The sequence below is a fragment of the Camelus bactrianus genome, chromosome 35 (genome assembly GCF_048773025.1).
Source record: "Camelus bactrianus isolate YW-2024 breed Bactrian camel chromosome 35, ASM4877302v1, whole genome shotgun sequence".
Lineage (NCBI taxonomy): Eukaryota > Metazoa > Chordata > Mammalia > Artiodactyla > Camelidae > Camelus > Camelus bactrianus.
In genome coordinates, this window is record NC_133573.1 from 18,114,597 (window position 1) to 18,128,641 (window position 14,045).

Sequence of the window (14,045 nt, forward strand, 5' to 3'; positions counted from 1 at the left end):
ATTCAGACAACATGAATGAACTTTGAGGACGTTATGCTCATGAAATAGACCAATCATAAAAAAAAAAAAGTATAGTTCCACTTATATGAGGTACAAAAGGAGTCAAATTCATAGGATAGAAAGTAGAATGGTAGTCACCAGGGGCAGGGGGAGGGAGGAGTGGGGAGTTCTCGTTTAATGGATAGAGTTTCAGTTTTGCAAGATGAAAAGAGTTAAGGAGATAGATGGTAGTGATGGTTGCACAACAATATGAAGGTACTTAAGGCCACTGAACTGTACACTGAAAAATGATTACAATGGTAAATTTTATGTTGTGTGTGTTTCACCATAATTAAAAAAAAAAAAAGTTTGAGTAAAAGATACCATCTTCTCTCAGCAATCCAGGCTTTGAAAGGACAGGTTAGAAATAAAAGGAAAGAGGGGAGTACGTAGCTCAAATGGTAGAGCACATGCTTAACATACACAAGGTCCTGGGTTCAATCCCCTGTACCTCCTTCAAAACTAAACAAGTAAACCTAATTACCTACCCCTTAAATAAATAAATAAATAAATAAATAAGAAAGAAAAAGAAAAAGCGGCCAAAGGAGTGGATCTTGACTTTATATGCAACTAATTACAAATATACTTTTTTTTTCCAGAGTCATTTTTCCCTCAAGAAGGGAGCTGCAGCCTTGGGCATTGGAACAGACAGCGTGATTCTGATTAAATGTGATGAAAGGTGAGTGTGAAGCTGCAACCCTTGCTGGTGAGCAATGTGCAAGTCGTACACGTACACCTTTAAGTCTGAAAACCGGCAACGCCTGTGGAGCAGGCAACCTGCCCCCCTCCCAGCTGTTGGCATTCACTACTTCTTTTTCACATGGGCTCTAGCTTGGAGTCCTAGGACCTTGTTCCTCAATGCCACAGAGGCATTCACAACCTTTGACTGAATCAGAACCTTTGTTAAATCAATCAAAATATTCTGCACCAAGAAGGTGCAGAAGGACGTCCATCACTTGGGCACTTAAGCAACAACCAGCAGGTTGAGCACTGATTTATGGCGGTGTCATCACTCCAGGTGCCATAGATGGCGTGAACTTGATGGAGCGATGACAGGAGGGAGACAGTTTAGTGAGTAAGTGGTAAATAATTTCCCCAGCAACTCATCAGCATTGTGCCTGAGCCAAAGAGCTTTCTTAGGGGAGCTTTGTGCCTGTCTTAAGTGGCACCCAAACTCTGGAAAAAGGTGGAGTGGGGGTGAAAATATAAGAAATTAAATTTAGTCTTCAAAGGATTGAATAAGAAATTTCACTAAATTAAAAAGAAGCCACTCAAGTCACCATTTATTTATTCACATGAATCTATTAGACAGACATATATGATCACCCACCATGTCACTAGCAAAGCACAAGGCCGAATCCCAGCCCCCGAATGCATGATCTGGGTGGGGAGACATAGGAGCATTGGAAGGACGGGGGCTGACCTGATGCACAGCGGTGGCGATGAAGTGCTAGAATTAACGGGAGTTACTGACTGACTGGTGTGCAGACTGAGAGAGGAGTCAAGGGGGAACGGCAGGCTTCTGGCTTGCCAGCTGAGTCCATGTGGTGCTTCTCTCTGAGATCAGGAGCACCGCCCAGGTGGCGAGTTCAGATTTGGAGAAGCTGAGTTTGAAGAGCTTATATGTCCAAGTGAGGGTGTCAGGTATGGAACTGAAAATATTAGCCTGGAGATCAGAAGGTAGACAAAAGGACCCGTGGAGAGGGGGCCTAGGAAAGAACTCAGGAGCATGCACACTTCAGGGACATGAAGAGTCAGAGGAGCCTGCAGTGGGGGCTGAGAAGGAGCAGCCAGGTTTGTTGGAGGAGAATCAGGACCCGGGGCCACGAGGGCCATGAGAGAGTTTCTAGAAGGAGCAGTTAACAGCATCAGATGAGATGCAAGGAGGGTCACCAACTGCCCCTCAACTTTCCCTGCAAGGAGGTGGCTGATGAGTTTGGGAAGAGAAGTTTCAACAGAAGGATGAGGGCAGCAGGCTGAAGATGAGCGGGAGAGGAGGAAACAGAACAATTCCAGACATTTCCAGAGGCTGAGCTGTGAAGTGGAGGAAGTAGGACAGTAGCTGGATGGAGAAGACGCTGAGTCCAGGATGGTTTGGTTGTTTTAAGGAGCAGCCTATTTAAGTGGCAGGGAAGGATGTCCTAGAGAGGAAATGAGTAGTGCATGGGGGGAAAAGAAGGGATAAAGTAGCTGAGGTTTAATTTCCTCCGTGAGTTCCTTATCCTTTTGGCTAAAATTGTGTAGGAGCTTTGTCTGAAGAGCTCACATCTTACATTAAACGACTGGAAGGAGACAGAGGGGAAGAAAACAAGGGGTGCTGGTGGAAGGGCGGGGGTGCTTCCGAGAGGGCTGGGGATGCGGGAGCACTGGTCTGGGCTTACACTCCGCTGACAAGCTGTTAATGGGCTTCAGTTCGGAAACCCTCAGAGTTGGAAAGGTCCTCAGACATGAACTCATCCAGCCTTTTTTCTTTTAACTTTGTATTTTTGTGAATAACTCCAAACTTAAAGAAAAATTGGAAGGATGGTAATAAGAACACACACACCCAAAACCCAAGTTCACCAACTATCATCATTCCAACATATTTGCTTTATCAGTCTCTTTCTCTCCACGTATATAATTCAATATTACATATTTAATGTAATAATATTATAATATTACATATATAAATTATATGCATATCATAGATATAATTTTTTCTGAACCATCTGAGAATTCCTTACAGACATCATGCCCCTTACCACTTAATACTTCAATGTGTATTTTTTGATACAAGGAGATTCAGTTACATGATCACCGCCCAGTGATGAAAATCAGGAAATTTGACATTTACACAAGACTTTTATTTAATCAATACACCTGATTCAAATTTCATCAGTTGTCCCAATACTATCCTTTAGAGCTATTTTTTCCCTCTAGACCGAGATCACAGATTACATTTAGTTGTCACATCTTTTTAGTCTCCTTTAATCTGGAACATGTCATCATCCTTCCTTTGTTTTTCACAACATTAACATTTTGAACAGTGTATACCATTTATTTTGCGCCTTCATTGGGGTTTGTCTGGCATTTCCCCATGATTAGATTCAGGCGATGCTTGGGGGAGCAGGATTCCAGGGAGGAGATGTTTGTCTTTCTCCAGTGCATCTTATCAGGAATAATGTCCGCTCTGACCATTTGGTTAAGGTGGTGTCTGCCAGGTTTCTCCACTGCAAAAATGACTATTCTCTACCCTGCATTTAATAAATATCTCCAGGGGATGCTTTGAGACTTTGTCAATATTCAGGCACTAGTTTAGTATCCGTTGATGACTCCTGCCTCAGTTATTATTATGATGGTTGCAAAAGAGTGATTTTCTAACGCATCATCTCTTCCAAGTTTACTAGTTTCTTTTATTCTACTATAAATAAGAGATTCCCCTTTCCGTCTCCCTCTCTCTCTCTCTCTCCCCCTATTTGTTATCAGTGTGGATTTACAGGTGCTTTTAGAAATTAATTCTCCCCAGCACTCCCTTCCACTCTCTTTGATTTCTCCATCGCTTCCTCCTCCCTTTACGGCTCCTTTTAACTTACCTAAATTACTAGGAAATTGCTGTTAAACCTTACGGAAAATGAGCCTGACTAAGATACATGATACCTGGTTGGCACAGGCCTAGAAGAGTCACCGGCCTCCCAAGCTCCCTTGTACCGCAGGAATTCTGTTAGCTATTTTGATTCATACTGTGATACCACACAAATTAACTACTTACGCTTTTGTATACATTTTTGTTCTTTCAACATATCACTTAGCTTTATCAGTTACAGTTAGAATATATTTCACCATGCTTGTTAAGTACCACACTTCAGCATACGATTGATTCAAACAACTGAAAGTATAAATAATCTGGGGTCATTATACTCTTTTATTAAATTAACTGAATCGTGGCCAGTGCCTGAAGGAGGTTAGGGAAGCTAATTTAACTCTTCCAGGTGGTCAGTGAACTACTGAGTACACTGTTATAGGGTAGACTTCACAGAGATCCTGAATCAATTATTGAGCAGCGCTATGGTGAGCCCGCAGAGTGTCATATCTCCTGTGAATTTAAGATGCAGAGAATTCAGAGGTGCCAGTGGTGTCCGTGTTTCATTTTGTCCTCCATCAGGAAGGATTATAAAATAATAATAACTGACACGTATTGAGTGTTTAGTATGTGCCAAGCATGGTGCTGATGTGGCTCATAAAGAGTTTCTATCCATACAATAGTCCTAAACAGTATGATGAGTTCCCTTTTCTCCATCTGACTCATGGTCCTGGCGCGGTGTGACAGGTCCGAGGTCACATCGCGGGGAAGTGAAAGTTCAGGGCTTGGACTCAGAAGAGAACTCCGAGTGTTCACCAGCTAAATAGGGTCCTTTCTTTTTTTGCTTTTTCCAGTTTTTTTAAACTGTGGTAAAATACATATGAAATGTACCCTCTTAACCGTTTTTTAAAGTGTACAGTTCAGAGATATGAAGTACATGCACATTGCTGTGTTATCCATCTCCAAAACTCCTATGTACCCTCTAAACCCTCTATTTGCATTTAAAACAAAAACTCCCCCTCCCCTTCCTCCAGCCATGGCAACTGCCGTTCTGCTTTCTGTCTCTGTGAATTTTACTATTTTCGGTACCTCACTCTTTTGCGTGTGTTTTTGTGACTGACTTGTTTCACTTAGCATAATGTCCTCGAGGTTCATCATGTTGCAGCAAATGTCAGAATTTCCTTCCTTTTTATGGCTGAATTATGACTCAGTTCATCTGTTGATGGACACAAGTTTATTTCCTAATCTTGTCCATTGTGAATAATGCTGGAATTACACGGGAGTACAGATAGCTCTTTGAAATACTGATTTCATTTCCTTTGTGTGTTTTTCTCTTTGGAGGGGGAGGTAATTAGATTTATTTATTTATTAAGTTACTTTTTAATGGAGGTACTGGGGATTGAACCCAGGACCTCATGCATGCCAAGCATGTACTCTAACTACTGAAATACACCCTCCCTGATTTCATTTCCTTTGGATAATTACCAAGGGGTGGGATTCTTGGATCACATAGTACTTCTATTTTAATTTCTGAGGAACCTCCATCTATACTGTTTTCCATTCTGGCTGTATTGATTTACATTCTCACCAATCTACAAGGGTTTCCCTTTTCTCTACACTCTTACCAGCATTTGTTTTTTCCTTGTCTTTTTAATAATAGCCATCCTAAGAGGTGTGAGGTGATGCCTGATTGTGGTTTTGCTTTGTATTTCCCTAGTGATTAGTGCTGTTGAGCACTTTCCCATATACCTGTTAGTCTTCTGTCTTTTTATATATTTATTTACGTTGAGGGAGGTAATTCAGTTTATTTATTTATTTTTAATGGATGTACTAGGGATTGAACCCAGGACCTTGTGCATGTTAGGCATGCGTTCTACCACTGAGCTATACCCTCCCTAGCTGTTAGTCTTCTGTATGTCTTCTTTGGAAATATGTCTATTCAGGTCCTTTGCCTATTCTTTAATTGGGTTATTTGGTTTCTGCTATTGACTTGTAGGAGTTCTGTACATATTTTGGATAGTAACCCTTTATCAGATATAGGTTTACAAATAATTTTCTGTTATAAGTTGCATTTTCACTTTGTTGTTTCTTTTGATATGCAGAACTTTTTGGCTTGATGTAGTCTCATTTGTTTATTTTGGCTTTTGTTGTCTGCTTTTGGTGTCAAGTCAAAGAAATCACTGTCAAGACCCAAATCAAGGAGTTTATTGCCTGTGTTTTCTTCAAGGGGTTTTGTGGTTTCAGGTCATATGCGTAAGTCTTTAATCCATTTTGTGTTAACTTTTGTGTATTGTGTAAGGTAGTGATCCAATGTCATTCTTTTGCTTGTGACTATCCAGTTTTCCCAACACCATTTATTGAAGAGACTTGTCTTCCCAACCACCCCCCACCCCCCAGCCTTTGTGTATTTTTGGTGTATTTGTCAAAGATTACTTGAGTATACATGTGTGGGGTTACTTCTGGGCCCTCTATTATGTTCCATTGGTCTATTTGTCTGTTTTTATGTCAGTACCATTCTGTTTTGATTACTGTAGTTTGTAATACAGTTTGAAATCAGGAAGGGTGATGTCTCCAGCTTTGTTCTCTTTCTCTAAATTGCTTTGGCTATTTGGGTTCTGTTACGGTTCCATACAAATCTTAGGAGAGTTTCTTCTGTTTCTGTGAAAAATGCCATTGGAATTTTGATAGGAATTGCCAATATTAACTTTCCCAATCCATGCACATGGCATATTTTTCTGTTTGTCTTCTTCCATCAATGTCTTACAGTTTTCAGTGTACATATCTTTCATCTCCTTGGTTAAATTTATTCCTAAGCATTTTATTCTTTTTGATGCTATTGCAAATGGAATTGATTTTTGTAGGTTGATTTTGTATTCTGCAACTTTACTGAATTTTTAAATTGGTTTAAACAGTTTTTTTAGGTAGTCTTTAGGGTTTTTCTACATACAAGATCACGTTATCTGCAAATGGAGAAAACTGAACTTCTTCCATTCTAATTTGGATATCCTCCCCCCATCTTTTTTTTTTTTTTTCTTTTTTCCTAATTGCTCTAGCTAGGACTTCCAGTACTATGTTGAACAGAAATGGTAAGAATGGTCATTCTTGCCTTGATACTGATCTTAGAGGAAATCTTTCAACTTTTCACCCTGAGTATGTTAGTTGTGGACATGGTCTTTATTATGTTGAGGTACTCTGCCTCTATACCATTTGTTGAGGTTTTCTATCATGAAACGATGTTGAATTTTGTCAAGTGCCTTTCCTGTATCTGTTGAGATGATTATATGATGTTTATATTTTTTAATTTTTCATTCTGTTAATGTGGTGCTGTCACATTGATTTGCAGATGTTGAACCATCCTTGCAACCCAGGGATAAATCACATTTATCATTGTGAAAAAACATTTTAATGAATTGTTGAATTTCATTTGCTAGTATTTTGCAAGGATTTTTGTACCTATGTTCTTTAGGAATATTGGTCTGCAGTTTTCTTTGCTTGTAGTGTCCTTATCTGGCTTTTTGTATGAAGGTAATGCTAACTTAATAAAATGAATGTGGAAGTGTCCCTCCTCTTGAATTTTTTGGGAGAGTCTGAGAAGCATCAGCATTAATTCTTCTTTAAATGTTTGGTAGAATTTACCTGCGAAGTCATCTAATCCTGGGCTTTTCTTTATTGGAGGTTTTTGATTACTGCTTCAATCTGTTTACTCGTTATTGGCTTATCCAAAAATTCTATTTATTCATCACTCAGTCTTGGTGGGTTGTATGTTTCTCAGAATTTATCCTTTTTTTCCTACATTATCCTATTTGTTGGTGTATAATTTTACCTGGTAATCTCTTATGACCCTTTGTATTTCTATGGTATCAGTTGTCTCCTTTTTCATTTATGATTTTATTTATTTGAGTCCTCCCTCCTTTTTTCTTATTTAGTCTAGCTAAAGGTTTGTCAGTTTGTGTATCTTTTCAAAAAGCCAACTTTTAGTTTTGTTGATCTTTCCTATTGTGCTTCTAGTCTCTGTTCATTTATTTCTGCTCTAATATTTGTTATTTCCTTCCTTCTGTTACCTCTGGGGCTTACTGTGCTCTTCTTTTTCTAGTTCCTTGAGATATAAAAGTAGGTTACTTATTTGAGATCTTTTATTTTTCTCAATGTAGATATTTGCCACCATAAACGTCCCTCTTAGAACTGCTTTGCTACACCTTGTAAGTTTTGCTACGTTGTGTTTCCATTTTCATTTGTTTGAAGGTACTTTTTGACTTCTCCTTTGAGTCATCGGTTGTTCAAGCCTGTGTTATTTAATTTCCACATGTTTATAATTTTTCCAATTTTCTTCCTGTTATTGATTTCTAGTTTCACACAATTTCAGTTACAAACATACTAATATGATTCCAATCTTCTCAAATTTTTGACTTGTTTTTATGGCCTAACATTATCCTGGAGAGTGTCCAGATGCACTTAAGCAGAATCTTTATTCTGCTGCCGTTGGATGGCCTGTTACTTGTGTGTCTCTTAGATCTATTTGGTCATTTTGAATTGATTGTTTTGGTTGTTTTTATTTTTGAGATTAAGTAGTTTTCTCTATATTCTAGATATTAATCCTTTTATCAGATATATGATTTGCAAATATTTTCTCCCATTCTGTGGTTTGCCTTTTCACTCTATTGATAGTGTCTTTTCATTCACAAAAGTTTTTAATTTTCATGAGGTCCAATTTGTCTATTTTCACCTTTTTCACCTTTGTTGGTTGGTGCTTTTGGTGTCATATCCATGAAACTATCTATTGCCAAATCCAGTGTCATGAAGCTTTTGTCTTATGTTTTCTTTTAAGAATTTTATAGTTTTAGCTCTTACATTTAGGTCTCTGATCTATTTGGGGTTTTTATATGTGGTGTTAGGTAAGGGATAGCATCCCTTCCATTTTTTTTAGAGACTAGAAAGGAGTTTATTAGCGTACACTGTCATGGACAACAGCGAGCCACACAGACGAGAGATGCCTAGGAGAGCCAGCCTCTTCCTTTTTAAAAAACAAATACAATGTTTTTTCTTATTCCAGAAGCAGAACATATTCACTGTACGAAAATAAGAAAATAGGAGGACCTAAACATAATCTCTCATAATACTTTGATGCATATAGTTCTGAATACATTTGTATATTTAAATTAAAAAATTATTGATTAAAATTTTATTTTTTACATAGTAAAATATTATGGATGATTTTCATGTCATTAGAAATTCTCCAGTATAATTCTCAGTCACTACTTAATAATCTATTATTTAGAATTTATATTAGTTAACAAATCTCCTGATATTGGACATTTAAGTTACTTTAAATTTTCACTATTTAAAAAAACAATTCTAAAAATAAATAAATGAAAAATAAAAAATTTAAAAACAATTATAAATATTATTGAGACTAAATATTTGCACATGTATTATTTTCTTAGGATAAATTCCTAGAAATAGAATTTCTGAGCCTAGGACTGTGCCTATATGAAGAATTATATTTGTTGGCATGTTGCCCTTCAGAAAGGAACAAACCAACTTATACCTCCTCCAATCAATGTACAGGGGTGACTATTCATTATGTCCTCATCAATCCTAAGAATTAAAACCTTAAGTGATCTGGCTCAATTTGATGGACAGGACCTTTTTTATTACTGATGTTTTCATTTGCATTTTTGATAATTTGCAGAGTTAGGCATTTTATGCTTATCGGTTATTTATAGTTAAAAAAGAAACAAAATGCTTTTTGTCACATATGTTGTAAATATTTCCAAAATGTATACCTGCTTTTATATTTTATTTGTGGTATTTATAGACATGTTCCACCTTTAGTGTCTTTAGAAAGTCTTCTCCATTCTTAGGAAACTCTTTACCCCATCATGGGTAAAGTCCTCAGTTGCCCATCACTAGAGTGAGTGTGTGTGTGTGTATGTGTGTGTGTGTGTGTGTGTGTGTGTGTGTGTGTGTGTGTGTATAAGCCAATGCTTTTGGAGAATGTAAAAATTTTTTAATTACTAGAATTAGACACAAACTCATCAAAAACATCCTGCTCCCATATCCTGACTGTACTGCCAAGGGATCCCATTGTGCATACTGGAAAACAAATCTTAAAGGAGAAAAAATACAGTTCATTATTATAGTTAAAATTCTTTTCCTGAATCAAAACTATATATTAAAGGGACCAAAGAAGTTCACTGTTTATAATTATGGGCAAATTTTTCTCTTTGCAAAGGGCTTGGTTTTGTAATACCAGTACATCCTGAATGATCTGTGTTGACTGCTATTTTATCAGTTTATCTCATGGGCCTTTCCTAGGATAAGTTACCCACATGGCAGCAGCCACGTGGAGACACATGCAGCTCTTTTCCCCAAGGTGGTCCTCGGGTAGGTTTTACTGCTGCTCTAATAATTCCTGTGATGTTTCTTTTTTTTTTCTTTTTTTTTGCCCCAAGTCAATCCATGCCAATTGTCCCGTCACCACACAGTCCAAGCAATTTGCAAATTCACTTCAGTCCATGAATTCCCCTTGCCAAATCCATATTACAACCAATGTTAAAGAAATAGTTTTGTTTAGCCCTGACTAGTTAAAAAACAAAAAACAAAGAAGTAGCAGCTTTCTGTTACTCCTGTACCCATTGGGGACTACACTAGAGAGAACAGGGCCATCTAAGGATGACAGAGCGATACAATTTAGCAGTGGGTTCCATGTTTTTCTTACTTTACTAATCAGTGCTATTGGCAGCAATAAGAATTAGGATCACAGAACTGCTCAACCCAGGGGGCTTCCGAAAAACCATAGTGGAAATATTACCTACATCACTACAATTCTAGGACTTAACCTGAAAGATTTCTCATTACGTTGAGGCAATTGGCATTTTGTTTAAACCCCATAAATGCTTCGGAAGACATTTATCATGCAACCCTGAGAATCTGGGTTCTGATGTCACATGTTCTCTAAACATATATTCGTAGCTGTAAGTTTGAAACCTGACACCACTAGCTGTGTGACATCCCGCAGGTCACACAATGCTAGTTCTACTTCCGGTTATAACAATGACGAGACTGTCTAACGTGTATTGAGTGGTTACTGTGTGCTAAGCAGAGTTTTATACTTCGTGATTTACAGTGTTTTATATTTACCATATCCTTCAATCCTTGTGTAAACCTTGTGAGGGAGGTACTCTCAGCAGCATTTTATAAATGAGTAAAGGGGAGAACTTAATTCTTCAAGTACACACACTGAGCGTAGGATCGGGTTATTCTCTCTCCATGTTTCAAGCTTTTAGCCACGTTCATCTGCTTCTCTGAGCTTCAGTTTCCTTATCTGCAAAGTGAGAACAGTGATCATTCTGTTGTAGGGTGGGCATGAGGGGCCGAGATCACAGAGTCAGTTTTTGGGCCTAGGGATTGAAAGCTCCCCACCCCAGGTCTTTCCCCGCCCCCCCCACCCCTAGCCCCCACCCCCAGCCTGCCCTGTGTTCCCTCTGTCCCTCCTTCAGAGGCCCATCTCACAGAAGTTCCCCAAAGGTGGGCTACTCTGAATGAGTCACACCCTCAGGACCAAATGTTCGTTGAACGCCCTTTGTTCCATTCCAGCCCAGCTGACTAATCGCTGATAACACCTCCATTGCCACTGCCGGGTAATTGCACTTCAACTGCCTTTCTTTGGAAAACAGCTTCACAAAAATCAGTGGTTCCCTGTGCTTGCAGGACTAATGTCAGTTTTATATGCCAACTATTTTGTAATCCCTTCTGTTAGCCTGAAATGAAAACTGCAGAAAATGTAACTTACCTACTCTCTATGCCCAAGTTATTTTTTGTAAGATGAAGAAACATTAGAAAAGTAGTTTATTTTTTCAGTCTTTTTTTTTATATATATAAAAGTAGTTTATAATAAGATAACATACTTCAATAGGTAAAGCGTAGGCAAGACAACACCAGAAGATGCGAAGGAGCCCCACTGTTTGCTCTGTATCTACTGAAAATCACAAGGACCACCACAAAAGGCTGTGGAGCTAATCCCAGAACCTCATGTGCTGCTCCCTGAACGCCAGGAGCATCCCCAGCCACTTATTGTGACAGCCTCCTTCCCATAATTAATTTTTTCCAAATTGCCTTTTAAAAACCTAGATCAACGACATGGATGTGAAAAGTTTAGCTATTTTAGCAACCTCAAGGCAGCTATTTCGGTTTAAAGACTCGTTCACTACCTCCAGAACCAGGTCGCTACTCTGTCCTTGGCCTGTTTTCCCAGAGTCTCGGGGTAGGAATGTCATCATGCATAATCACTCTCTCAATGATAAAAGCTCACATTTATGGAATGCCTCCTCCATGCCAAACTCTTTGTAAACAATTTTGCATTTATTAACTTATTTAATCCTCATAACTCCCTAAGTAATATTACCACTCTGTTCCAGGGATCATGATAATAGGCACAGAAATTAAGTGGTCGGACTAAGATCACACCTCTCGCTGCATCGAGCTTCTTATAGAAATCAACTCCTTTGATTCTTATAATGGTGGGGGTTTATAGTAAACAAGGCACTGGCTGTGTTTCCATTTGAAGAAAGAAACATTTTGGAGACGAAAAGATGTTTCTTGCTCAGATGCCTGCCTATCTGTTTGAAATTTGAGCCCATGAGTTCTTGGCCTGCTTTATGCTTTTAGCCCTTGGAATGTAATTAGGTAGCTTTTGACTGAATGTTTTCATTCAGATGTTACAGAGTGGATTTTCTCTTCCTGGCATTTCGTTTATGTGACGCTGCAGGTCCATTCGTTGTAAGATCTGGAATTTAAATCTCTATCTGAACTTTGCTTTCATTGCCAAACGTCTTGCTCCAAAGTAGGTTTGTCCTAACGAATTAAGAGGTTTGTTCTAACGAATTAAGAATTAAGATCTAAAAACAGGCTCCATCAGAGCAGGGGGACACGTGAACAGTGTGGTCCGGCGTCCCCTAAATGTGTCAGAAATTACAGTCAGGCATCATTCAGGGAGGAGATGCCTTTCCTTCTGGAAATCAGATAACCTTGGAATTGTTCTATCTGATCATTATTATCCATGGTTTAAGGTTGGACTTTTACCCTCCCGCAGCTCCTTGTAAACATAACAAAGTAAATTATTCAAAGCAAATGTATTTTTCCTTTCAGGGGGAAAATGATTCCATCCGATCTTGAAAGAAGGATCCTTGAAGTCAAACAAAAAGTAAGTTTTTGGAGGGAGCTTTATCTGCCCATAAGAAGCTGAGGGTGTATATTTCCCTTTCCATCCAGTAGGGAACACGTTTTTGTTTTACTTTTAAAAGAGAGTATGGAATTTGGCATTCAGTCATTGCTTAGTTTTCTAAGCTCTGCATTGGAAGGGTCAAGTTACTGAATAAATATGATACACAGTGATATTGTAACAACTTCCAAAGTAGTTTGTCTTCCTGTGTGTTGAGGATTGGCATTTAACAGACACATTCTAAAGATTGTATTCACAAGTGGAAAATCCTGGGAAGCTAATTTAGAGTGTGGGGAGTTGCCACATGTGGTTATTTGAAAGGGGCCAGTGTTTCCTGCCTAGGCACATAGTGAAATGATTGGCCCTCCCCAAGCACCTCTTTATTCAGGAAGTAATTTAGTCCTCCTTTTAGAAGTAACAAGTTCTGAAGACCTGCTAAAAGCTCCTACAGAGCTCTAGAAAGTTATTTGCATCCCTGGATGGTCTGCAAGCCACAGCTTTTAGTAAATGCAACCTATAGTTCAATGACATAACGGATGGATTTTATTATTAGGATTTCAGGAATAATTATTCATTTCCATATCCTTTTTTGTCCCCCTACAAAGTGGCAGCAGGATGGTTTCCCCTTGTTCTGATACTAGACCGACTTCTAGTCACATAAACCACAAGATTAAGCCTTTGCTGCCCTCTAAGGACTGACTCTGTAACATCATGTTATTTCGTGTCTTTATGGAGTAACTGTTCATCCCATCTCAGGCATTCTTCTGCCATCTTTCAGCAGCCACCTATTCTATCAATTTTCATCTAGCCGTGGCCAGATAGACCAAGCCAACTTAGAGGGATAAAAGTCACGGCTTATTGTTTAGCCGCAAGTGAATCCTCTCCTCTAAGACTACAAATAAATAAAAACAGGCTCCTTGAATGCCTCTGTTACATTATTTGGGGCTTTCTCATTTGTGTAGGGGTTTGTCCCTTTCCTTGTGAGTGCCACGGCTGGGACCACCGTGTATGGAGCCTTCGATCCCCTCTTAGCTGTTGCCGACATCTGCAAAAAGTACAAGATCTGGATGCACGTGGATGTAAGTATCCCATCAGGCCTGCCCCTAAACTGTCCCTGCACTTTTTTCACCTGGAGCTCATGGGATGAAATTCATTCTCTTTTGTACTTTAGGGGTTTATTTTCAGAATGGTGATAGTTAAGCTTTTAAAGATTACAGAGACAAAGTT

The 14,045-nt window shown here is 38.8% G+C and overlaps 1 protein-coding gene across 1 annotated transcript in view; it reads left to right on the forward strand.

Moving 5' to 3' along the window:
- Positions 1 to 14,045, forward strand: part of GAD2 (glutamate decarboxylase 2) — a 64,620-nt gene that overhangs the window by 23,293 nt on the left and 27,282 nt on the right. The window contains exons 8-10 of the mRNA XM_074358218.1: positions 639 to 718; positions 12,746 to 12,800; positions 13,781 to 13,897. Of these exons, the coding sequence (XP_074214319.1) occupies positions 639 to 718; positions 12,746 to 12,800; positions 13,781 to 13,897 (252 nt within the window). The remainder of the gene's footprint in view (positions 1 to 638; positions 719 to 12,745; positions 12,801 to 13,780; positions 13,898 to 14,045) is intronic.